Source organism: Artemia franciscana, chromosome 16 (assembly GCF_032884065.1).
Source record: "Artemia franciscana chromosome 16, ASM3288406v1, whole genome shotgun sequence".
Lineage (NCBI taxonomy): Eukaryota > Metazoa > Arthropoda > Branchiopoda > Anostraca > Artemiidae > Artemia > Artemia franciscana.
The window spans coordinates 21,172,765-21,199,516 of NC_088878.1; the positions used below are offsets into that span (position 1 = coordinate 21,172,765).

The 26,752-nt window shown below is 34.4% G+C and overlaps 1 protein-coding gene across 6 annotated transcripts in view; it reads right to left on the reverse strand.

The window, feature by feature from the left end:
- LOC136037206 (GTPase-activating protein skywalker-like) overlaps positions 1 to 26,752 on the reverse strand; it is a 102,144-nt gene that overhangs the window by 60,878 nt on the left and 14,514 nt on the right. For all 6 annotated transcript variants that reach the window (XM_065719791.1, XM_065719790.1, XM_065719789.1 and 3 more), the window contains exons 2-3: positions 17,003 to 17,376; positions 12,880 to 13,042 (exon numbers count right to left, since the gene is read on the reverse strand). In XM_065719791.1, coding sequence (XP_065575863.1) covers positions 12,880 to 13,042; positions 17,003 to 17,200 — 361 coding nt within the window. In that variant the 5' untranslated portion in view covers positions 17,201 to 17,376. The remainder of the gene's footprint in view (positions 1 to 12,879; positions 13,043 to 17,002; positions 17,377 to 26,752) is intronic.

Below are 26,752 nucleotides of genomic sequence, written 5' to 3' on the forward strand. Positions count from 1 at the left end.
ATTAAGAACTAGCGATTTTTGTCAAAAGCTTTAGGGATTAAGTTATCTTGACGTTAAGAATTAGATAAACAAACATGAAAACAGATATTACAGTATACAGGAAACTTGGACAATTATTTGAAGAGTATTTGGTAAGGATAGAATTTTACCAAGTTTCAGAGATTACTTCACTCTATCAGTATATTTTAGTCAAATATTAGATGGAAATATTGGCAAATTTCGAAATCTTCCATACTTTATCATGTCAGGCAGTAATAAACAAACGCAAAACGTGGCTTATCTGGATAAACTAAAGGCAAGTTGCATATCGCACCGTGAACGTTAATATTTATGAACAAAATTTCTTCCGCTTCAGTATTTGTTATTGACGTCCAATGACATTAAATTACAAATTCATTATCTCTTATTTAAGGCCAAAAATTTCGCTAAATTTCCGAGTGAAGTTCAATATAAGTATGAGACTTTCGTACTGGTTTGGTCATAAAGGGATATATGCCAAAACAAAACTTTAATTTTGGGGACAAAAAAGTTATTACAATTAGCCTAATATGGCCCTTGTTCCATGAGCCATGACAGAAAGACCACGGAGCAGTGGCGTAGCGGGTTTAAATCACACTCAGGGTGCAGCATGTTTTTAGTCCCTCTCAAGGAAAACCAGAAAAAATTGTGAGCAAAACATACTCGTAAATTAATAAATAAATAAAGTGAAATAAATAAAGTCATAGGCTCAAGCCAGGCTTTAGAATTGAGACAAAAGTGTAGTTGTAGAACACAAGACTAGATCTTGAAATGCAAATGACCATTAAGAATTAGTTCCATAGATGTCTTTTATGTATTTTACATATTTTGAAAGAAATGTTTCAAAAGCACACAGTTTTAAAACAATATAAAAATATATAATTATTATCTCAAAGGCGATACATATATTTAATAATAATATTATTATCATGTATTAATAAAACTAATTACTGTACACAAATTTTCCTTGCTTTGGATGAAGCGAATTTATCAAGTTGATCATTTCAAATTTTTCTGTTTCAACATTTAGTAATAATAGGTCACTTAGGCGATCTTGTCCCATTGTTGATGACATGTATCTCAAAATTAGTTTTAATTTGCTGAATGAACGTCGCTAGCAACTGATACTCAGATGGCCATGAGTATTTGAAGTGTCACTCTCAGGTTTGGGAAACATCGTCTCCATACGAGATTATAAAAAGTAAGAAATTCTAATAGAGTTTTAGGAGCCACATATTTTGCAGTCACATATTTTGATAAAGAGTTCTGTTCCATTAAAATCTGTATTACGAAATTTTCACGATTTTTTTTAAGGTCGTTATCAACATTATCATTATTTGATAAATTTTCAACATCGAGTATAATTCTAAATATGGAATTAAGGTCATTTAATAGGGTAAATTGCAAAAATATTTCCTGTTGGACATGATCAAGCACACCTCTCATAACTCAAGAAATTTCACTTTTTTCAGAAAGGCCTATTTCTAACCATATCTCTGGGGTTTTTGCGGCGCCCTCGTATGTGTCAATATCCCATTTTTCACAAAAAAAACTATACTGTTCTATCGCTTTTTCACAGAGCTTGTCTCGAATTTCGGCTAGTTCAGTCGCTAATGGTTCAAGGCCATGAAACACTTCTCTAAAATTCATTCTAGGACCTTGTAACCTCAGCTGCACACGATCAATTCTTCTTAAGATTTTATACAAGAAACGAACTAAAGTTATGATCCTAAAAGTTAGTATATTTTGCAATAGAATTGCAGTGATAGGGTCCTATGCTAATTTCCCCAACAAGTTCTTCTATATTCTCTAGCCCATCGACACTAACGCTAAGCGCTTGCATTCTGGCGCTCCATCTTGTTTCGGATTCAAGTATGACAGTTATAGATAAAGCATTTTTTTTTTTTTAATAACTTCCATCGTAACGTTGAACGCGAGAAAAAGAGATATATAGTTTAAAGTATCTCAAAACATGTCACAACGACTGGATCTTGTTTAGCTGCGGTAACTCCTACTAATCAATGAATGGTTATCACAATTTACGAACAATGCTTCAAATTTGGTACTTTTTATGTCCGAAATCTGTTTAATGTGGAAATTCACGGATGAATGTCCGAATTTCCTTTTTCTCTGCTTGGATTCCATTAGCTTTGCGTATCAGCTATTTCAGTCTTACGCAAGCTTTGACGGTAAAAGTCAAAGTTAGGTTAAATTAGGTTATAAATCTCAGAAATGGGTTAAAAATCTAACCAAACCTAACATGTCACCATCAAAACTTGCATAAAACTGAAAAAATGGACTGGCAACACTGACTAAATCCAAGAAAAAAAAAGATATTTCGGATATTCACCGTAACGTATTTTTTTACATTATTGTTTGTTGAGTGCAACATATGTAACCTGCCACCATGGCAGCATTATCATAATATTTTGATCTGCAGTTACGCTAAAGTTTTTTACTGTTTTAAAAAGAAGAGTTAAGAGAAAGAATAAAACTTTAGCATAAAGAGCGGGGCGTTGAAGAGGAAAAGCCCCTTTCATATACGGAGTAATTTCTGTTCGTTTTAAGTTTTAATGTCACTCCTTACTTTCAGTTAAAAAAAACTTGTTTTTTTTATTTAATTTATTTAGTTTCTGCCGCTACTTTAGCAATTTTGCTTGATTGTCTTTTCTGGTGCTTAGTTAGCCTTTTTGCAGTTTTTGTTTGTCGTTTTACGATTTTAATTTGTCTTTTTGTTTCTTTCTTTTTTTCCTGCTGAGCTATTTTTACAATTTTGTCTGGTGGGTAAAAAATAAATTATTGTTATTATTAATACTACACTTTTATGAGCTTTATCCCCTTCGGCGGACACACATACAGGAATCTGGTTCAGAGAAAGGAGGGGAGAAGAAATCAGGAAACAAAAATAAAAACAAGAAATAGAGAGTATAACTGAAAACATCACAAAAACGGGAAATTTTCAAGAGGAGCTGGGTATTTGGAAGCTACCGCTGCTGCAAATTTTTAAAACAGATGTCGTGTCTGAGCATTTGTTCTTATAGCACAGTAAATGAGGAAATCTGCAATTCCAGAAGTATTTTGTGCAAAATCTTAGTGTATAAAGGGAAAGAGAACTTTGCTAATCTGGACAAACTGGGGTTAAGCAGAATGAAAACAAAAACAAAACCAGAATTTTTGCCAATTCTGAACAAATTGACAAAGATTCTGCTTTTTGGCCGTCCATCAGGGGCCAGACAAAAAGCAGGCCGTCCCAAAATGGGCTAGGGAGAGGTCATAATGAAGGATTTGAAGGAAACCGCAAATTCATGATAGCTGGTAAGGATTTAAGTTTTGAATAGATCAAGGTGGAGGAGACACATGCCAAGTTGTTTTTCTCCTCCCTCACCAAGGAACTCAGATGAAGATGAAGTGATCATCATTAGGAGGCACATACACAGTTTTTTATATTAACAGGCACTAGGAGAAAAAAAATCGTCAAAATAGTAAAAAATGGCACATTATACAGAAAGTACGAAAAAATTATGATAAACTAGGAAATGTTTGGTCAGTGCCTTCACCGAGAGTAAGTGCCTTCTTTTACAGATCATCTTTACTTACCTGTTTTCCAGCTAGCCCACCGGCATTCTTTTTTAAGTTTTCGATCTTGAAAATAGGAATAGACAGAATGTAAAGTAGCTGCCAGTAGAATAAGTAGTTTAATTATTCTGGCCTCAGATTACTAACTTTTTACCGTTTTAAAAAGTAGAACTGTGACAAAGAGTCAAACTTTAGTATAAAGAGCGGAACGTTGAGGAGGGGACAGCCCCTTGCATATACAGAATAATTTCTATTCATTTTACGTTTTAACGTCGCTCCTTACTGATTAAAAAAAACTTGTTTTTTTAATTTAATTTCTGAAGGTTTTTGAATTTATGCAGGTTTTGATCTTGGCTCATCGTACATGAATAATTAAAACGAAATTTGCATATTAATTTTTGCTTTTTTGGCTGAATGGCTTTCTCAAAGCTTGATCGGACGATTTTGAGAAAAAAGGGGCGGGGAGGGGTCTAGTTGCCCTCCAATTTTTTGGTTACTTAAAAAGACCACTAAAACTTTTAATTTTATTTACGAACGTTTTTATTAGCAATAAATATACGTAACTTACGAATTAATTTTCGTAACGAACTTCTATATTCGTATATTTTTATTACGTATTTGAGGGGGTTCACCCCCTTGTCAATACCTCACTCTTTACACTAAAGTTCGAACTTTGTACCAATTCTTTAAGAATGACCCCTAAATCGCTAAGTCCATTTAATTAGAATAAAGAGCTCTTTTGAAATTACTAAAAATACTTTAGCGAAAATAGCAACGTATTGAGGAGGGGACAAACCCCCTCATATATGTAATAATTTCTGTTCGTTTTAAGTTTTAATGTTGCTCCTTACTTCCAGTTGAAAAAAATTGTTTTTTTTTTATATTTAATTTCTTATTGTTTTTTTAAACAACGCTGGAAAATTAAGTGCCCGCTTCATGGAAATTCTCTTCCCCATGATGAATTCCTCCATGAAAAGATCGTCCCCCTTAACCCCCTCCCCCCCAACCACACCAGGAAAAAGCCCTCCTAAAAACGTCTGTATGCTTCCCAATAACCAATACCATATGTAAACAATGGGCAAGGTTCATAACTTGCAGTCCTTCCCCCAGTGACACTGGGGGATTAAGACGTCCTCAAAGACGGTTCTTAGATTTTTTCGACTATGCTAAATGAAATGGCCATCTCAAAATTTTGATTTCAGTGACTTTGAGGAAAATGAGCGTGGGAGGGGGTCTAGTTACCCTCCAGTTTTTTTTATCACTTAAAAAGGGCACAAGAAATTTTAATTTCCGTTAGAATTAGCCCTCTCGCGACATTCTAAGACTATTGGGTCAATACGATCAACCCTGGGAAAAAAAGAAACAAAATAACACGCATCTGTGATCTTTCTTCTGGCAAAAAAATGTAAAATTGAACAGTTTTGCAGATAGGAGCTTGGAACATTTACAGTAGGTTTTTCTGAAACGCTGAATCTGATGGTGTGATTCTCATTAAGATTTTATGACTTTTTAGGGGTGTTTCCCCCTTTTTTCTAAAATTAGGCAATTTTCTTTCTCAGGCTCGTAACTTTTGTTGAGTAAGACTAAACTTGATGAAACTTATTTATTTAAAATCAGCATTCAATCCGATTCTTTTGATGTATCTATTGGTATCAAAATTCCGTTTTTTAGAGTTACTACGATTTGTTTGATACTATATATTATAACATATGTATATATTATGATATGTATGTTACAATCATACATAATATGTTATAATGATAATTATATATAAATATAATAATTTAAAGCACTTAGAAACTTAACTGAAGTTGTTTATAATACAAGATTCCTTAGCAGAAGATCAATACAAGATTCCTTAGCAGAAGATCAATTAGGAATAAATAGTTAAAAGTAGCAAGCTCTTCTTGATTTTCCTATATAAAGGGCAACCCATATTTTTCTAAAACTAAAATATTTGGATTCTCACAGTCTCACACAATAAGCCGTAAGATTATTTCTGAATAAACTTACTAAATGCCCTATTAAGTAATTATAAGTAAATATTACGCAAAACAAAAAATTTAAGAATAAAAAAATTCTCTTATTATTCCAATGGATTTTTATACCCACAGATGAGAACCTCTAGCCTATATCTTGTTGAATTACACAGTTCTGGTTGTTTTCAAACTGCACCAAACCTCGTTTTTAACCGTTGTTGTTATGCGTGATATTGTGCAAATTAATTGTCTAATTTAAACCCTAGGATACAGTGGATCCATTAATAACAAAATGACTCGAGAGCACGACATGTGTTATGTCACGTACTCCATAAAGTTACAATTTATTACTAGTGAGCCACGACACTGTACGCAGCAACCCAATTCCTGATCCTAAAAGGCAGATTTCAATCAGTTTTGACCTCATTAATGGAAAGCCATCACCAAAAGTTTGCATGCATTAATGTTAAACCCTCGCCTTGAGAGTACGTCATTCTTTTTTTTTTTTTTAAACAGGGGAATTCACAATTTTTTTCTTTATTTTTAGTATCATCATTCTGAACAGATGGCCATAGACAGAAGAATAAGATTCATATTAAAAACAACTCTAATTCCCATATACTTTAAGTAAATCAGCACTGACAGCACCACGTCTGACTGCAAAAGCCATTGGGAAATGCTGCTTTCAGACGGTATTTTGGAATGGTAAGAGTTATAGAACTGAGAAGTCCAGCTTAAAAGATGTTAATAAGGAGAATAGCTGGAATAGATATGAACTCAATTAAATACATAGATGAGGCAGTTCCGTGAAGATATCTTTTTGAAGTGGCAGAGAAACCAATAAGGATTCGTATGAAAGCTAATACTGAACACCACATATTTCTTACAAGTTGCCCCTGATAGAATCTCGTTTAAGAGCCATGTGGCATCAGAATTTTCAACTTTGGATCTCATTTTGTGAATAAAGAGGGTTCAGAAATTGGTTAGTTCCTCTCAAGAATGATGTCTTTATAGTGAACCCCTAAAATATATATGTATATGATTAGAAAAAGGTGTATGAAGTGCCGGATGAGCTGTGCCGCGTAGAACTAATACTTGAAATCTTACTAATCTGACATAATAAATAACGAGAGCATTCTATTTTATTTCAGATGGCAGAGCAGTAGCTTAGCATGCGAGTGGTACGTTAATAAATATCCTTCATTTCTACTTTATTTACAAAGAAAAGATTGTGGAATCGAAATAGAGACTGTTCTCAAACCTTAATAGGTAACAAACGAAGATTTGTTTCAATTATTCAGATTGATGAATTCTTCATTTCGTACCCCAGTAAAGGAATTCTACTGACCATTCATAATAGTTTATTTTAACAACAAGCTGTAGCATGAATTCTCAAGACTGGAATTATTTCATATTAGATAGTGACGTTTGCAATTAATAGCTAAACATTCAACCTCCTCGAACATATATTGCACGAAAATATGTTTCGTTTAACATATTCGTGTGATCAAAACAAATAATGTCCAATTCTTTGTATTTTGCCACTTTTCAGAGAAATGTGCAGATACTATACCGTTAACCTAGGGAAGCCTTATATATAAGCCCTGCAGAAGTCTCTTCAGAATGGCGACTGGTATAAATTCGAAGGGGATTTCGGATGAGATCAGTAGTAAAACTTATATTTAATGCCGTATTTTAACAAAGCACATGGTCTAATTTATACAAAGTACTTTTCAGCAGGTTTAACGTCTATTTAAAAAAGAAATATAAGAAACAGATAAAAATTAACAAAAAAAAGTTTTTTCATGAAAGTAAAGATCAAATTAAGAAAAAAACATCACTTATGCCTGCGCAACATATAACAAAAAATTTAGCGCAATTAAACTGATTGCTCATACATTCCTATAATTCTACCTTACCTCAATGACTGAATTTGTTCTTCGTCTTGTCTCCGATATTTTGTTAAGCAAAAATACTAAAACCTTAGGGACTGAACTTGTTCTTCTAAATGTATTGCCTCCAATATTTTTTAAGCAAATATAATTTAAACCCTTAAATAAAGTCCCACACACGCGTAAAGCCCTTATTCATGAAACATTATAATGCAAAAGTTAAACTTTTGCATGAAAAATTGGGAAATTTAGGGCACCATCGCCCTCCTGCCCATAATGTTTATATTGCCCTATAGAGCTTGTTACATTGAACAAGTTCTATTGTTTTTTCAATTGAAAGTAAAAAGCGATAATAAAACTAAAAACGAAGAGAAATGAATTTAATAAGGAGGTGGAGGATTACCACCTCCTAAAAAATTTCCTCTTTACACTAGAGTGTAACCTTTTTCAACGTTTAAAGAGGGAATGCTCTTACACAAGAGCAGCAAAAGTAAAAAAGAAATATTACAGTGGTTATAGAAGGAAATGGCGTATTTATTTACATTTTCCTTTAAATAATAAGATATTTATTTAAAGCACTTTGGAGGGTACTCAATAAAAAAAAATTCAACTGGTAATAATTGTTGCCCTTTAAAATTCTTTACAGAGCATTCAGAGAAGTCAAACTTTAGTATGAAAAGCGGGGGATCGGAGAGGGTACCAGCACACAATATATACAATATTATCTTTCGGTTTCAGTTCTAATGTCACCCTTCACTTAAATTTGAAAAAAAAGATCCTATTTAATTTCTTTGGAAAAGAGAAAGGGGCTTAATTTCATGTTTTGAAATTTTTTCCCCCAACGCTTCTCGATGATACCGGCTTGACTCGGTGTAGTATTTTATGCCAAATCGGTAATTTGTTACCCTATTTGGGTGAACACAGGTCTAACCATTAGAGGAGGATCAAATGACTTTTCCTGTGTGAAGGGGATCAAGGGTGGTAAAAATGTATTTAAGACCACTATCTTTCAATTTTTTCAGAGGGATCCTTCGAACTAACATTGAAAAGGTGAGGGTATTCACTCTTTTATTACGTTCTTTAGTCAGCAGCCCAGACAGGATTGAGGACTCTGTAGAGTATATGCTCACTTAGGCACTACTCTTTGGGGAGGATCAATTTTTTTTCGTAAGGAAGGGGAAGGGTACTCAAACACGATAAAAAATATATTTTTAAGGTCACTACCATTAAATTATTCCCGGGGGCTCCTTTAAACCAATATTCTGGATAGGGGTCGTTACAAAAAGCATTAAAGGAAGGGATCCTTCGGAACAATTTAGAAGAGAGGGAGATTCAACCTTTCCCCCTTCTTTTTTAGGCAGGATAACAACCCCTTTGCCATCTTAGGGGTAAGAGACATGCATCAATCTAAAAACTAGACAGAGACTGAGAAGAAGAGATCCGAGCTCGGGCCCTCAAAACGTAGAATTTCACATTCTGTCATACTCACTAAATCTAAATCTTTTAATTTATATGCAGTTGAAATTATGTATAAGCTAAGTTTGTCTTTTTTTTTTATTAAGGAACAGAAGTTGGTCGACTCTTTGACTGCTCAAGAAACCATATCGTTTGGCAAAGCCCAGTTTTGTCAAGTCGTCTAATTCATTTTCTTAAAATTGTTCATATTAGATAATAATTTAGATAAGTCCAAGCGACATACGACTTTTCAAATCTAGTAATTTGTCTGATTCCAAGAAATATAACATGAAAAATCTACTATTGAAGTAAATAAAATTCAAAAAATGTAAGTCTCAAGATCTGGTCTCCAAAACGCACATGAAGAAACCGGTTAATTGTCAGTTCTCCTCCCCCCCTTCAACTAAAAAGTATATTTTGCACAATTGTAACTTTTGGTAATGAGTGTATCTTAACGAAGTGATCTACCGTGGGATATTATATTTTAAATAAGTCTTAGTGAGATACAGCTTTTCAAATCATGGGATTCTTCTAATACCAATAGCTGTAATATGGCTGGTTCTGTGTTAAAGCAGACCAAGAAAAGAAACAAAGCAACTTTCAAAATATAGAGCTCAGAGGTTATCACAGAGGAATTCCGTTAGTTTGGGTATAATAATGGGAAACCAATAAGTGATTTTAAGACGGACTTGCAATAATTACTGATCATTTTCAGATGAACGCGGAAAGGAATATGTACAACAGAACCAGGTGGTTCAGATACACACAGCATGTGTTCGATATACTCACAACCAAAACAGATCCGACAAACGTTGAGAGAAATATACATAAGAGACAAATTTGCCGCTGGTTTGAAAGAAAAAAAAATTAAGGCCCTTCATCGACTACTAAAATAAGTCGGCAAATACCCTAATTTAATCATAGCCCTAACTTCAGGGTGACCGCCTTTACTAACTTCCCCAAAGCTTGTCGTATGAAGAAAAGCAAAAAAAAAAGAAAAAAAAGATTGCACACACCAAGTAACGAAATGGTCAAGGCAGCAATTTTGAGCCATAAAACTTGCTGTCGAAGTGTTTGGCTCCAATTCTGGCTCCAGAAGCTTCAGTGATATAAGATAGAGTTTCTACAAAAAATGATAAAGCTACTTGTCACCAGGTCAAAACTACGATCAAATTGTAATAGGGTTAAGTAAACTCAGTTTGAAACTGATTTCTGTACGTACATGATCACTGCTTTAAACATTTTTCCCGACGTTTCAACATTTAAAAACTACTCTGTCCCATTAAAAAGTTATTCCTGCGATCATCCTACACCCCCCCTCCCAAGCACCCGTATCGCACGTCCAGTCCAATCACTTTCTTTCAGTAAAAAGAGGTCAGGCAGTCACAAACACAGAGTAGAGTTTTTTGTCTTTTTTTTTGGGGGGGGGGGTTACTCAAAAAGGGCCATTTAAGGTTCGAATCTTTGCGGGCAACTATCTTATTTTTGACCAAAAAATACCATAATTTATTTTTTGACAAATATGTAATACAAAGTATAAAATAAGAATATGGGTGCAATGTTTGTTACAGTCAGGTTGGTCCTGCATGAAAAGGTGCATACGAAACAATTTATAAGACAACCTTTACTAGGGTCGGAGGGGGTGTCTGGTCAAATTACTTCTTCTAGGTATTTTCCTAACGTCAGAGAGGATGACTGCTCCCTTGGTATTTTTTTTCTGAAGGATCTCTCAATGAGAACTAAAAATTAGGGTCTAGAAAAGACACTTTTTGAGGCTTTAGGCATCACTTTTCAGACAGGAGGTCAGCTCCCTTTACATTGACATGAAGGGCCACTATCGCTCGTTTTTCATGATTCTGCCACTATAAGGTCGAAGCCTTTCCCGCTCAATAATAGATGTGAAATAATAAAACATGGTATAACCATAAGCAATATTAAATTGCGCTATGTGTATTTTGTATGATATGCATACTCAATTAACTGCCATAATCAAAATGCTTGACGGAACGATTACAGAAATAAAGCCATACCTGTCCACCGTGGTACGAGGCAAAGTACGCTTACGTTCCCGATTACGATCAACAACTGTACCTTGGACGAACAGTCCCAAGCGGTTCCCTCTTGCATTTTAGAAAGTATAAATGTATCTCTTATTGCTTACGCCGATAATATCTTCAACCCCAAGCGAACGGTAATGGTATTTGAGAAAAATTTGCCATTCTGAGTCGAGAATATTCAAAGACAAATTATAAGTTTTTACACTTTTGCTTCCATAATTGAATACTTGAAAAAAATAAATAAATCGGTAGACAGGCTAAAGTGGGGTAAAATAGGGAAAGTCCAATAAAGGTAAAATTAAGCCAAATTGAGTGATAGGCGATTCGCATTGTATGGATAACAAGGAATATAAAACAAAAATGATAGAATCATAATCACAAATTTTATTATAGAACTGTTTCCCTTAGAGCTATTCGAGAGGGCAACCGGAAGTAATGGGCAAAATTAAGCCCAGTGGGAGGGGAAAAACGAAGTCTAGAGAGGCTAACTGCTCCTCTAATAATCAGCTAACTCAACTATCACGCAAACAAGAAAACTACACCACTGGCGACCCTCTGTTTTCTTTTAACATTTTTCGCAAAGAGATGATGCTACAACTCCAGAATCTGCTAAATTATACTTGCTAGAAACGTCCAAAAAGTGCAACCCTCTCTGTTCTGGATGGATTAGAGCTCGAGTCTATACATTTTAACCATTAAAAAGGGCACAAAAACTTTTAATTTAATAGATCACCCCCCGAATCTCTACGGCCGATCGTTCTTTATGGCGAGACTAAACCATAAAGCAAAAAGACATGACAGACATTGCTATTTAGCTAGTGAACTACATTACGTTGGCTATGATAAGTTTTTTAGTCTTTCTACTATTTTACCTAATTGTTACATTTCCAGTGGAGTAAAAATTACAAAAATCAGCCAACTTTAGAAAGGATTATGAAGTGATAAACATTGGTGGGCATCCAGCATTTGGGGAGCCGTTACGATTAAAATGAGATTGGAGGATTCTTGGACTTATTAGGTTAAAGGATTTCTCCTAGGAGCTGGAGACAAGACCACAAAAAAATTAAACTTTTAGGTCAGGATCTTTCACTTCTCTCACGGAACAAAACCATTTGGACCGATCTGTACAGACATGACCACTTTAGCCTGGGAGTGTCTAGATTCAGGAAGTGAATACGCGGGACATGGATAAAAAGGGCAGTTAAGAAATTTATAAAACGAATAAAGCTTTGAACGATCTTAAATACCAGTTCGCCCCCCCCCCAAAAAAAAATGATCGTGGATTGTCAGTGTAATATGTAGCCCACATACACTGATATTTATTCCTTAAAGTCGTAATTGATTTTTAATTTACTAAAGTTAAAAAATGAAAACATTTAAAATGTATTTTGTTTTTAGTAAACTATGTTCTGGTCTTGAAAAGGTATGGAGGCTGTCAGCCCTACTCATGTTCATTTTTGTCGTTTCCAGTTTCATTCGGTTATTCACTTTAATTTCTGTTCGTTTTGGGTTTCATTTATTTATTGATGGTGATTTGTGGTAGTCTTACGCTTGAAATATTATTTGACTTTATTTCTGCTCATTTTTGGTTTAATTGAACTCTTTACTTTTCTCTGAAAAGCTTTTTTTGTGGAAAGAGATTTTTAAATTAATGTCTTCAAAACACAATAAAAGAACACAAGAAATTCATATTTATAGGCTGACTGATTGAAAAACAATGATAAGTCTACATAATTTCACCAAACGATTGGAGGATACATAAAAAGATTTGCGTCAGTAAACCAGCAAACCAGAGGTGGAGCAATGTTCAGCTACCACCTCCATCCCCTTCCTCTGTTACACAAAGCAATGTCTATATCTAATTTATTTTCCCTAGATAAAATAGATTTTTCTGAAACTTACTAACAGACCCGAATATTTGCTTAACCGTGTCCCAGTACATCTCTTCCAGACTGCCTTGCTCTTCTAAATTTCCAGAAGAATGCCTTGATGCTAGTAGTAGCCATAGACGACTTCTTACAGGATCGTTCAAAGACCAATAGCAGTCTCGAATTACAGTTTTCAACTGAAAAAAAAACAACATATTTCCGCAGGTTGCACCACCATAAACTCGAAACTAAATAACAAATTTTCAGTGGGATACAAATTCATCCCGATTTAGAACTGAGGCGAAGCAGACAAAAATACAGGCTAACCTAATATTACCAAACAATAGCATGTCGAGATATAGAAGTTCTAGAGAAGAAAAGAAAAGTGAGGCTTAACTGATAATTGAGGTAATTCGTATTTTTATCGTCTATTTCAATTTATGTTTACTTTAGTTTTCAGTAAACAGTTTTCAGTAATTCAGAATAATTTGTGTTCATTTTAAGTTTTAATGTTGCTTCTTACTTTCAGTGGAAAAAACAACTTTTTTTAAATTTAATTTCTCACCGTTTTCAAATTATGCCAGAAAATCCCCTCCCCTTTTGCGTAGAATTTCAGCTGAGAAGCTTCGCTTGGAAATTTTTATCCCCACGGAAAATCCCATCACAAAAAATCCCCCCCCCCCAAAAAAAAAGATTCTGTAGGTTTCCAACGTCTGAGTCAACGCAGAAGAGTTGATGTGAAAATAATAATTTATGTTCGTTCAAGTTCGACAAGTTATATAACGTTATTTCCGCACGTTTTAGGTTTTTAAAATCGCTCTTTAGTTTTCTTTGAATTACTTTTTTTGGAAAGCTTCTTTAAAAAAGAAATTAATTCTCAAACAATACCCTTTCTTAGAGGGAAGGGTGGAAGGAGGAAAACCCTTTCTTTTTCTAAGATAACTTACAAGATATATTTCATCACAATAAATGACAAAACGTATTTCGACATACTGATATGAGACTAAAATAGTTGCAAGCACTTATCAGGCTGACGAATTTCGTAACACACTATTCTTTTAATTGAACAGTATTTTCGATAGGTTTCGTAACCACGTTATATTTTTATTACTTTCATCCAAGAAACTTTTAAAATTAGCGCACTGTTGAATTAAAGGGCTATTATTAGTGAGATAAAACACGATAGGTATATTATCTCAGATTAATAAAATTGAACAAATCTAATTAGAATTAAAGAAAGTAATTTTTTCTCAGAGTAATAGAATAAAGAGAAGAACTAAATGTCAAGTCAAAAAGAATTAATGGTGCCTATCGCTTATTGGAAACACATTAAAGAATTACGCTTAGGTAATATCTCAGAAAACCAGTTTCATCAATAAAAAACCAGTACGTGGGCTAAATATTTGTACATTAGGGGGGGGGGGTATGTTAGGTTGGACTTCCATAATTTTGATTCAAAAGTATTATTTTATCATCATATTTTTTTGATATTTCATTAGGATTAATCAACTTCACTTTTTGTCGAGTAACCGACAAGTACCGAATTAATTTGACTGTTTATTCAGACGTTAAGAAATTGTGATTTGAAAAAATAACTAAAGTTAAATTAACTTTCAACAAAACAGAATATTTTGTCACTGACTGGGCAGTAGATGAAATTTTATGGAAAAACAAAAAAACGTTTGGGTGCTAGAAGAATATTTAAACGTTTTCCTTCAAGAGTGAAAGAATTTTCAACTAATGAAAGTTCTTAAGCCGAACTGGCCAGCCATGATAAAAAAAAATAAAGAGAGGTAAAACTCAATGAAAAGACAACAAACGAGACTGCGGCCAGTAGAGAGAAAAGACGAAAGACTAAAATAACGCAGATATTTCGCCTGTATGCAAACTAGGTGTATATTATTAATATTGGTAGTGGTTTTATTTGTTTTTATTTGAGCGGGTTTTTTTCATCTTTATTTTTCTTGTGCTGAGGACGCCTAGTTGCATACAGGGGAAAATATCTGCGTTGTTTTAGTCTTTCATCTGTTCTCTCTATTGGCCACAGTCTCGTTTGTTGTCTTTTCGTAGAGTTTACCTCTCTTTGTTATAATCTTCAACTAGAAAACTTTCAATTCGTCCTTAAAGTTGGATATGAAAAACAGGCTTTTTCAAATGACAGTAGACAGCGACATTACAACTCAAAACGGACAGAAATTATTCCATATACTATTGTAACAAAAGTTTGAAAAGAAACTTTATCCCTTGAAAGGAAAAACCATGTTGGCGAGAAAACAAGCAGTTTTATTGTTGTTTTACCACTAATTTAAGACCTTTGAGCAAATAAAATGAAATACTTAAAAAAACTAAATGGGGTCCAGTTTCCTTGAAATACAGTTAAGATGAAAAATTTTTCTTGTGTGATGAGGATGTATCTAGCCAACATTTATCATTTCTTTATTTAAACACATAGAAACAAAAATTAACATCCCTCCCCCCCAAAAATGCTCAATGGCATGTAATCAAATTCCTGGAAATGCATGTATCTTCTTTTTTTCCAAACCTCCTTTTTACAGCCATAACCCGTGGAATGACACTGTAATTAAAAGTGTTTGAAATGCCGCTCTAACTCCAACGTGACTGATAATTGCCATCGTCTTAAAATTACCTAATAAATTTCAGCTTCCCTGAAGAGTATTATGAACAGAGAAATCATACAATTACTCCAAAACAAGACCCGATAATTGTCCTGGAGGAAGGAAATCTGAACCTGAAGTAAACTATATCTTTAAAAAAAAATCTCCTCTTGGCGTGTTTTTTAGAAAGTTCCGTGTGTTCAAGAGTTTAAACCAAAATAAGGAAAGATGATCATCGTATTCTGTTGTTGACAAATTAATAAAACCCGTGAGCAACCCAGTTAAAGCAAGAAGTAGAACACACTCGAATTGCTCATAATCATGGACTATTTATAGTAACTAACGAACACCAGCTTTATCGAAGACTTAGCAGACATGTACAACAGCCTAGCACTGTCGCAAAATTAAACAAAAGGAAGCATGAGTAACACTAAGTTATATTATCGGTACCAAATTATTAATAAACAACATAAATAATAAATTCAGTGCAATGGTACTGTCGCTATAGTCCCGCTATTAGTGCTATGGAAAATACTGAATTTAGTACTTTAGTACGAGGTATTGCAACTCCACTGTAAGGCTACATAAGTGCCTTTGTGATGCATTTTAGTGGTAAACATAAATTCACCTTCCAAAGGGATCCGGCTGTGCCCTGTCAAGACGTACTATCTGAAAATTTTGATGTTGCCGAGAAAAAAGTAAAATACTGATATTTTTTTTAGTATGGACACTATGGCAATTTTTGGAAGCTATCCCTGCTCTCCAAAATAATTTTTCCAAAAGAATGTCAGCTTAATAAGGATAAAAATGCAAAGAGATTGCGTTTTATCTCAAATTCAAGTGCTCAAAACCATAGTAATGAGTATAGCTAAGGATCCCTTAACACAGAATAAAGGGCACTAAAACGTGAAAGATAATCCATATGAATCCATTGGTCATATAGAGGATCATCTATTCTACAGAAATTTACTAAAAATGAACTGACACTAAATAGGTTCACCAGGTTACGCGCAAGGGGGTTAGAGAAAAAGTAGAAGCCCTAGAGTGATACTACAAGGATGGGCAAAGATGAAAGAAAACCTCTCGTGAGGCTGCAAAATTAAAAACAAAAAACAGGTTGGGGTGGGGGGAAGAGTTGTCATCAGTGCATCATCCCAGAGTGGGGGCCAAAGTCTTTAATAGACACAATACAAATTTGTTTACGTGTATTTTTGATTCTTTTGTACGAGAAACAATACAAATTTGTTTACGTGTATTTTTGATTCTTTTGTACGAGTCAAGAAAAAAAAGAGGGGGGGGGGGGGGTTAAAACATGGTAACCCCCCTGAATATGGCCCTGCCAGCAGCATAAATACGCGTAAGACTTTACGTTCACTGATTGTGCTTGGGCCAAAATAAAATCAACGAGTCTAACGTCAAGATTAAAATTCTCAGTACGAGGCGAGAAAAGAGTATTTCTGTTGTAATAATGCTGGAAAATTGGTTTTCTTTGTCGATAAGTTTACAAAAGACACCAAGTAGACTAAACTTTGAAGTGCATACCTCACCAGCTTTACTCGATCTTACAAGTTCTTCCAGATCATCAGACGTTTTTGCCAATATTTTTTTCCTGGGACTTTTAAAAGGAGTTCCACCAATCGTGTCTGGAGACCTCGTCGGCACAACCCAACTCTGGAAGGGGTCTTTGGTTTCAGAATTAAGAAGGTTGGCTTTCGATTTCTCTCCTTCAAAATCAAGCATTACACTCCCATCTAGTGTGAATATGACGTCTGAGAGGTTAGTCGTACCAGCTAGATACTCCAGGGAGTTAAATCGATGAAAACTTTTAACAAACCATTCGGTTGTTTCTGTTTCAAAATCAGCAAAATCAATTAATGTAACAGCCTTCCTTAGACTTGGAATTAGCTGAATACCATCTGAAAAATAAAAAACAGTTATGTTTTTTAGAAAGAGAAATTTACAGCTAAGGAGCAACCTATCGACTTGAAAATAAATTTAAATTAGGGATATATAAATGATTTCTTACATCATTTTGATGTCTTTGTTTCACCTCTGATAGAGATGAAAATACCAATGATAGTTATTTGGTTTGGTAGGTTGGACAATGGGGTGACTCTGTAAGCTCAACCAGAGTCGACCCAGCTCTATATGGGAACATGGAGATATCTAGGGAAGGTAAACAGAAAGAGTGTGCGAAAGCAGAAGATGGCTGGCCCCCAACCCTCCATTGCACTTTCTAGCTGAAGGACCATGAAACGGAGATCAACACCAGCGGTAGGGGCTGCAAAGCCCAATGCCGTATCCTTCCCATTAAAAGAATTCAGGACTCAGAATGTTGGTCTATAGCTGCCTAAGTGGCCTAAGTAAAGAACGAAGTGGCTCCTATGCATTAATACTATTATTTTCCACGGCCACTTTGTATGGAAGGGGTGATAAGAGAAACTTCAGTATGGCTCATTAAATTAGAAACTTCTTTTTAGGCTCGAAAGTAATTAGAAGACAAACAGTCCACCTAACATGCAATTTTGTCAACCCCTCCCCTGCAACCCCCTTAGAGCCAAATTCCAGGAAAACCATTTTGTTCAAAGTAGTCGAGAAACTCAATAAAAATTCCTTCAGGGATTATATAACTACGGGGCCCCTGGGGCAAGGGCCGTAAATTATGCAAGTGGCCCATAGTTTGCAAACACATTTTATAAGGAAAAAAAGGGGGCATTTTTTATCTTGAACGTCCGATTAGCTTAGAACTTTCAAAGATAGTTCTCTGGGCAAAGAAAATCATTCTGGCAAATCATCTGAGCCAATTTGTTTAAAATGAGAGGGGACTGTTAGGGGACCCAGAAATCTGTTTTTCCTGACTAAGTGCGTTTAAAGCATGCTTGTAGGGATCGTCCACTACGCGAAAAAATGAGGAGATCGGTACCTGCGCTGTGCAGACCAATGGGAATAAGACGAAAAAGTTTTTTTCAAGTCAGTGTATTGTGTGTTACTTTAACGCGGACGTTTGGTAAGTTTGGGGGCGATCTGTTTGATATATTTCAAGGGAATGAGCTTAAAGTGATGAAAGTACAGATAGAGATTTTCTCCACATCAGACTAAAAAAAAACTAAATGGTTGCTTAGAATATAATAATACTATTTTCTGTGAGTCTCAATTTCTTATTTTTTATCTTATAATAATAGCTGTGAATAATTTTGTATTCGGTAAAGCGCAAATGACGTACTGACCTTTAGAGGTTTCAAGTGTGATGTAGTATAATAGTGAGTATTTCTGTTCGTTCTAGGTTCAACATATTCATCCATTGTGATTTCTATTCGTTTTAAATTTCAATTAATAGACCATATTTCTACTCTTTGTTGGCTTTAATATGGCAATTAACAATTCTTTGGAAAACTATAAAACCCTTTTTTAACTGAATCTCAGTTTTGTTTTTGTTTTTTGCAACTGACATAAGTTTGCTAAAATCAAATTGTAGGTACATTTGTTAAGCCCCTACAGTTATTCTGCTCAAGAAATAAAATGTCGGATTACAATTTAAGCTTTAGGCAAATTTTAATAGCCAACCAAAATGTTCGATCAGTCATAGCTTGTACGATAATTTTCTGATATTATTACAAGCATAAAATCCGGGCTAAATGAGGAGGACGAATTTTACCCATACAGGTTAATAATCGTCATACTATTTGGTGTGCTAAAGGGATTAAACCATACTGACCCCGATCAAGCAGACAACCCTGAAAATATACATTTCTTAGTTCTTGACTTTACTAAAAAAAACATTTTTTGTTAAACAGACATTTTTTTTTGAAAAGTTTTCATGCTTTCTTCATATTACCTGTTGTTTCTTTAAATAAATACAATTCGAGGTCATTTATAAGAAATGGCTCCTTTCTGCTGTCTTTAGATAACGTTCTGCTATCTTTATGCTATTTTGGGAAAATAACTGTTTAAAAATCCAAGGGCAAAAAGCACAAGACAGGGTCTGTTTGTCCTCAATCACTCTTGGCCTTTAAAAGAGAATAAAAACTTTCAACACTCGTTCGATTGAGCCCTTTCCCAAGTTTTTAAGACCACATCTTCATTGCGAAGTGGTAAAAAAAAAATAAATAAATAAAAATATGACACATAAAAGTTTTCTTTGTTTCTCGCAACCTTAATTATTATTGTAATTTTCGTTCTTAGTTAATTAATATTTTAGCCCACACTGTTCGGAAAAAATCGGTTTTTGTAGGGTACAAATGGCATTTATACCCTAAGAGGTTTGTGAGTATACCTCTTGCGCTTGAGGGTACACAACTAAAAAAAAAAAAAAAAAAAAAAAAAAAAAAAAAAAAAAAAAAACAATAAACGTCAAAACCTTATTGCCTTTATGACCTTTAGTTTTCAATTGTCTAAAACTTAGCAACAGAAAAAAATTAATAACAAAAAATTAAAATAATTTTACACAAGAGATAACCATTCACAAGAAGCATATAGAGCTATCCTTCAATTTGCGATGCAAATGGGAGGATATTAGAGGGTCAGGTTTAATGCTAGGGATTTGGGTGGGGCTGGCTGTGCACAACCTTCCCGTGGTGCCACGGTTTTCACTAGTCTCAGTGCACAACTAAAAAATAATAAACATCGAAATCTTAATGCCTTTACGACCATTAGTCTTAGGTCGTATATATATATATATATATATATATATATATATATATGTATATATATATATATATATATATATATATATATATATATATATATATATATATATATATATATATATATATATATATATATATATATATATATATGATACAGGACGAACCATTGAGTTTGAGGCCTGAAGAGGCGCAATTCCCCTCATATGAGGGAGATGAATATTCATTTCGGAAAATAATACTTTATTTTGAAAGTAAATCCACTAAATGAACTCTTTTTCTCGAAAGACGCCTGAGCAAAAGTAAAACTTTAATTTTTAAAGTTACGTTTAATCCACCTCACATTTGTGGTAACCCTGCATATACTAGTACAAACGAACAGAAAATAAAGAAAAAACAAACTTTTTCTGGCTAAAGTAAAGAGCAACATTAAAACTTAAATGGACGGAAATTCTTCTCTATATGAAGGGGATACCCCTCTGCCATTCTCTCTTTAAGGTAAAGTCTGAGTTTTTTCCCCGATTAAAAGGCGACTTCTCAGTACACGGACTGTTTAATTCAAATAAGAAGTAATTTTGTCAGCTTTGACAACAACAGTATTGCAGCAGCAATAGTTTGGCTTGTTTCTCAGCCATCGATTAGACACCATAATTGTTAAATCCTCAAAATTTGTATGGCACTTGGTATTAACCAAGTGACATATAGCAATCGCAAATTCTGTCGGTTTGCGGCCGGTCCTGGTTTTGCTACTTTAGGCATTTCCTGGCAGGCGTGTCAAGGACCGGACCAGATTAAATTAGAAATAGTCATTTTTCCGATTTGACCATCCGGGGGGGGGGAGAGTAGAGGCCGGTTAATTCGAAAAAAAAAGATGTATTTTTAACTTTCGAACGGTTGGTCAGATCTTAATAAAATTCGATGTTTGGAAGGATATCGTGTCTCAGTGCTCTTATTTTAAATCCCGACCGGATCTGGTGACATTGGGGGGGGGGGAGTTGGGAGGGAGAAACCTAAAATTTTAGAAAACACTTAGAGTGGAGGTATCGGGATTAAACTTGGTGGGAAAAATAAGCACAATTTCTAAATACGTCATTGACATAATTGGAACGGATCCGTTCTCTTTGGAGGAGCTGAGGAGTGTTAATTTGGAAAAATTAGAAAAAATGAGGTATATTTAACTTAAGAACGGGTGACCGGATCTTAATGAAATTTGATATTTAGAAGGAATTCATGTCTCAGAGCTCTTATTTCAAATTCCGACCAGATCTGTTGACATTGGGGGGAGTCGGAGGGGGAAAATCGGAAATCTTGGAAAACGCTTAGAGTGGAGGAATCGGGATGAAGCTTGGTGGATAGAATACGCAAATTTCGTAGATACGTGATTGACGTAACCGTACTGGATTCTCGTCTCTTTGGGGGAGTTGGGGGAAGGGGTTCAGTGCTTTGGCGAGTTTGGTGCTTCTGGAAGTGCTAGGACGATGAAAATTGGTAGGCGTGTGATGGAGCTGCACAAATTGACTTGATAGTCGTTTTCCCAGATTCCACCATCTGGGGGGCTAAAGGGAGATGAAAAATTAGAAAAATGAGGTATTTATAACTTCCGAGTGGGTGATCGGATCTTAATGAATTTTGATATTTAGAAGGACATCGTGACTCAGAGCTCTTATTTTAAATCCCGACCGGCATTAAGCCTCTGACTTTCCTTTTAAATCAATCTACTGATTCTTAGAATTTTGTTAGAGCTCACACCATATGAGCTCTTGGCTCTTAGCTCTTCTGGCCTCGTCACAAGTGCCATATGAGCTCTTAGCTCTTGTTAAAATATTAAATTTCAAGAAGCATTTCTTCTTTAAAAGAAAATAGTTCCTTTGAGATGGTCTCAAAACTCGCTATTCTACTTAAAATCAACTTAATTTTCGATTTTCCGACACTCAACCAATATTGTAACTTTAATATACACCACGCATAGATGGTACTACGGAATTTACAATCTTAGTTTGATGTTCCTCAGAACAAAAGCTGTTTCTAAAGAACGCTCTTTCAAATAGTTTGTGCTTTTAAATTTACTAATACTCATTAGTGTAGACTTAGGCACCAGTCATGTATTGCGAAGAATCTGAATGGGGGGGGGGCTTTAAATAAAGAGGTTGGATGCACGTTTCAAATTTATGCGCGGAGCTTATCAGCAATTTTGGATTAGTATTGTTCTAGATAGCAAATACTGTATTCTAGATAACACATATTTCGTCTTAAAACAAGCAAAGGTCAAATACAGACAAATTAGATATTGCAAAAGCTAGCTCTTAAAATTTACGTTACATTATGCTAAAAATAACTGGCAACAACAACTTACATTCTGCCAATTGTTTATAGAGTGACTATAATAAACCCAGCAAGAAAAATTTCCGTCTCTGTTATGGGGAAGCATTTACTCCCCCTCCACAGTTTTCTATTGAAACTTGCGTCTTTACTAAGATCAAACAACGTAAATAGCTTTCAGAGAAAATTGGAAGTAGTTTTAAAAAAAATGTAAGCAAATGACGCAAGATAACCATGGCCATAACCGTCGCAATAATTTGCCAAAAGGGGTTAATTAATCAAGACGACAAAAGTCACGTAAAACCTGAATATCTTGATTGAATTTCTGCGCACTTTTTGGTGACTTTTGCCTCTGGCTGAGATTGTTTAAGCGGTCATAAAGGAAGTTTGAAAGAGGTACCTACAAATCCGGTCCGCCATGCCACAAAAAACTAGATGCATAAAACCACGTGACTAAGATGCAAATACTTTAAAAGGTATTTACGGAGTAGCAGATGTTAGGAGATAGTGGTTATCCTAAGTTATTACTCTAGGCACATAGATTAGATTTTGTTTCGAATGAGCCCAAGCATTTAGGGAGAGGGGGGTACACTTTTGCGACCAAAAAGCGATAAAATTCTTGTTGACTAGTTTTTTGCTATTTTACAAAGTAGCGTTTAAGTTTATGAAACTTTTAGGAATCGAATCCAGTCTAAAGTATACCCAGGAAGATATTTGAAGTATTAAACTCCGACCCCCCCCCCCCTGTCCAGCAGGGCATTGACCCTCAACAAACTTTGATAAAACTTTGAGCTATAAAACTGAAACTTTCATAAATAGATCTATAGCACAAATAAGGTCCCGAGAAAATGTATTATAACTTATAGATTTGCTATTTTTTTTTGTAAATTTTAATAATTCGGGAAAATGTGTTTTAACACCGAGATCGCTTTAGGGGAGGTAGTAAAAGTTTTTCTACAATAATCATGTGTTTATTAATAAATACGTTCTAAATTGGTTACAAAAACAAATTATTATATAACCATTTTAGAATAGTAACCCAACAGAATTTGGTAAATAACCATATAGAATTGAACTAAGTAATTTTCCCATGGTTAAGACAGGTATGGGACATGTTTTCTGTGCAATTATCTCAGCCTTCGGAATGGGCAAGGGGCAGGTATAGGAGCACGAAAACACCTTCCCGGGGCATATCTAGGCCCTGAATTTATTTCGTTCTTTCTCTTAGCTCTAATACTTTCTAACATATTGAAAAGTCTATAATACAGAATTTTACCAAAAAGGATAAGAATGTTAATTATACGGAAAATATAAGAAATTTCAATAGCGACGAAGACCACACTGCCTCTCCATCGCAAAAACAAAAAAAGAAGAACAACAGGGAATGTCTCAAGACAGTGGGAAACAAATTAGAATAAATATTTCGCCCTATGTCCAAAGGTCATCCTCAGCAATACAAAAATATATATGAAGAAAAAACTTAAAACAGGATAACATCAATAAAACTAAAAGGATTTTTTTTTCAAAACAGTCCTAGCATCCTTACCTCAGCGAAGTTCAACCAAGACTAAACTTCACTGAGATAAGGATGCTGAAACTGTTTTGAAATATTTTTCATTTTAATTTTATGGATTTTATCCTGTTGTAAGTTTTTTCTTCTTATACATTTTTGTATTTCTGAGGACAGCCTTGGACATTTTTGGCCAACATATTCATTCTAATTTGTTTCCCACTGCCTTCAGATATTCCTTGTTGTTCTTCTTGTTTTTGGTGTTTGAGATAAGAAATTGTGCTAGCAGTGGTAAGCATATCGAGATTTCAAGGGGACTGGATCTGAATAAATCCTGAATATGTGTCTGTATTACATTATATAAAAACAAATTTATAATGAAAAGAAGAAGCCGAGAAGAAATAGAATAAAAAAACGACAGCAAAATGGAGAAGAAAAAGAAGAAGAATTTATCAGCCTAAAGTGTTGATAGTGAACTTAATTTAAACACTCTTACTTGCGATTACAAGACTTAACGACTAGCAATTACCGTATAATTTGAAAAAAAAAACAATTAAAATTCAAAACTACCCCCGAGGTCATAACTAAAGAGCCGTTCCAAAGGGGCAACCCACGAATCAAGAATGGAGGGACCTGGACACAGTGACATTTTTCTAGCCATTTCGTGGGCTAAACAGTAAATCAAAATCAACCAGCATTCCACATTTCAGACGTCAAGCCATCCAATTACCCATTATTCAAGCTATACTGTGCTAACCTTGCAAAGTCATGATTTACTAAAAAGCATTTACTAAAAATCCGTACATGAATTGGGCTACCCTCTCTACAACCCTCCGCTCTTTACACTAAAGTTTTGTTGTACTTTAGAAATATTCCTTATTCTAATTCAACGGCCCTTGTGTTTTAACAGTCGTTCTGAAAAATTTGGACACAAATCAAAGTATAGCGTGACGAGCAGGGGACAGTCCGCCTCACATACGAAATAATTTTTAATTGTCAAAAGTTTCAGTGTTGCTCTTTGCCTTCATTTCAAAATTAATTTCTGATCGGTTTCTAAATTATACCAACCCTATCCAAGAAACAGTGGGGGCTACTGCCCCAACATACCCCCAATTTATTGGTCAATTGTATATATCGATGCTTGTAAAGTGATTGGTAACGTCCTACATTGGTAGCGCCAAAATTTGTTTAAGCTTAACACAATTTCTGGCACTTAATTTCCCTTACGTTATAACAAGTAACAAAAGCATTCGAATAAAGTTGAAAAAAAGATGAATGGCAGAAGATTAGCTGGAACGGACTTGAAACTTAATTCAACACGCGAATGAAAGGACATAGCTGCAAAAGTAGGAAATCAAATACATTTGAAAAAGTAAGGCTTCACTTTTTATTTTTTGACTTTTTATTTATTTTTTACTTTTTATTTATTATTTATATATTATTTTTTTATATTTATATATATATTATTTATATTTTTATTTATTTATATTATTTATTTATTTATATATATTTTTATATTATTTATATATTGTTTATATATAAAATTTTATATATATATTATATTCATTTTTATTTAATATTATTTAATTATTTATATATTATTTATTACTTTTTTTATATATTATTTTTCACTTTTTATTTATTTTTTGAGGCTTCAGGCTCCCCTACACTTTCAAAGATCAACCGAAACTCCTTAATGATAGGGATTATGCCATTTTTAAAGCACTTCATTTGCGCTCTACTGAACACAATTTTTATTTCAAGTAGTGTGTTTTTGTTTGTCATAATATCAATAACAATACAACAACAACAAAAAATATATTTAGGGGCTAATCAAGGTTCACAAATAAAAATGGTACTATCTGTCCCCTTCCGTTCCTCTAAAGACCTCTAAAAGGCTTGGGTCGTTTGCATTCCATTAAAAATGAAATATATTTTGAAATGAGTGTATTTTTTTGAGAACATCAACAAAAAACAAAAAAAAAGAAAATCACTCTAATGACCTGTATTGAAAAATCACTGTTATGATTACTGAAAGAGCCAATGAAAGTAAAGTGACTGTTTAATGCAAAAGGATATTTACTTCTGAAAGTCCCAGCAATTTGGGATTCATTAACACTATAAAATAAAATATGATTAAGATATGTTTTATTTATTAATGCATAAATGACGCTCTGGCCTTTACAAAGACTAGGGGGCGTTAGCCTTACTCCTATTTGGTGTAATTTCTGTTGATTTAAGTTTGAACTGCTATTTGAATATATTTTTGCTTGTTTTTGGTTTAATAGGCCTTAGAACATTTAGTTTCCAATCAAATGAGCTCCCTCTCAAGCTTCTTTGACCACCCCTTCCATACGAGGTGGGCTGTGGGAAAGTGTTTGGTCCTTTTCTGGCCCTTTATTGGGCCTCATTTTTAGAGGAGCCGATATTCTTCATTTTATTTTTTTCTTTCTGCATTGGCGTTCGCTTAGCTCAAGTACATAAATGGATACAAGTTTCAAGCCGATCAGAAAAAAGAAAATTCTTGGTTCTAATTTTGGGACCCATTTATCGGGGATCAGGGAACCCTTAAACAACTATTTCTACATCAGGTTCCTTTTAGCTTAAAAATTTACAGCTGTAAGGTTAAAACTGATCAGCGACAAAGTTTTCAGCCCATTTTAGGCCCCTTAACCCTCCCCCTCCCCATATTAATGCGTGCAACCCTTTAGACTCAGAGAATAGTCCCTGAAAGTTTCGAGCCAATCGCATACTCAAGATCAAATTCCCCTCCATTTATTCATAATAGCACCTATAAATAAACATCACAAAATCTAAATG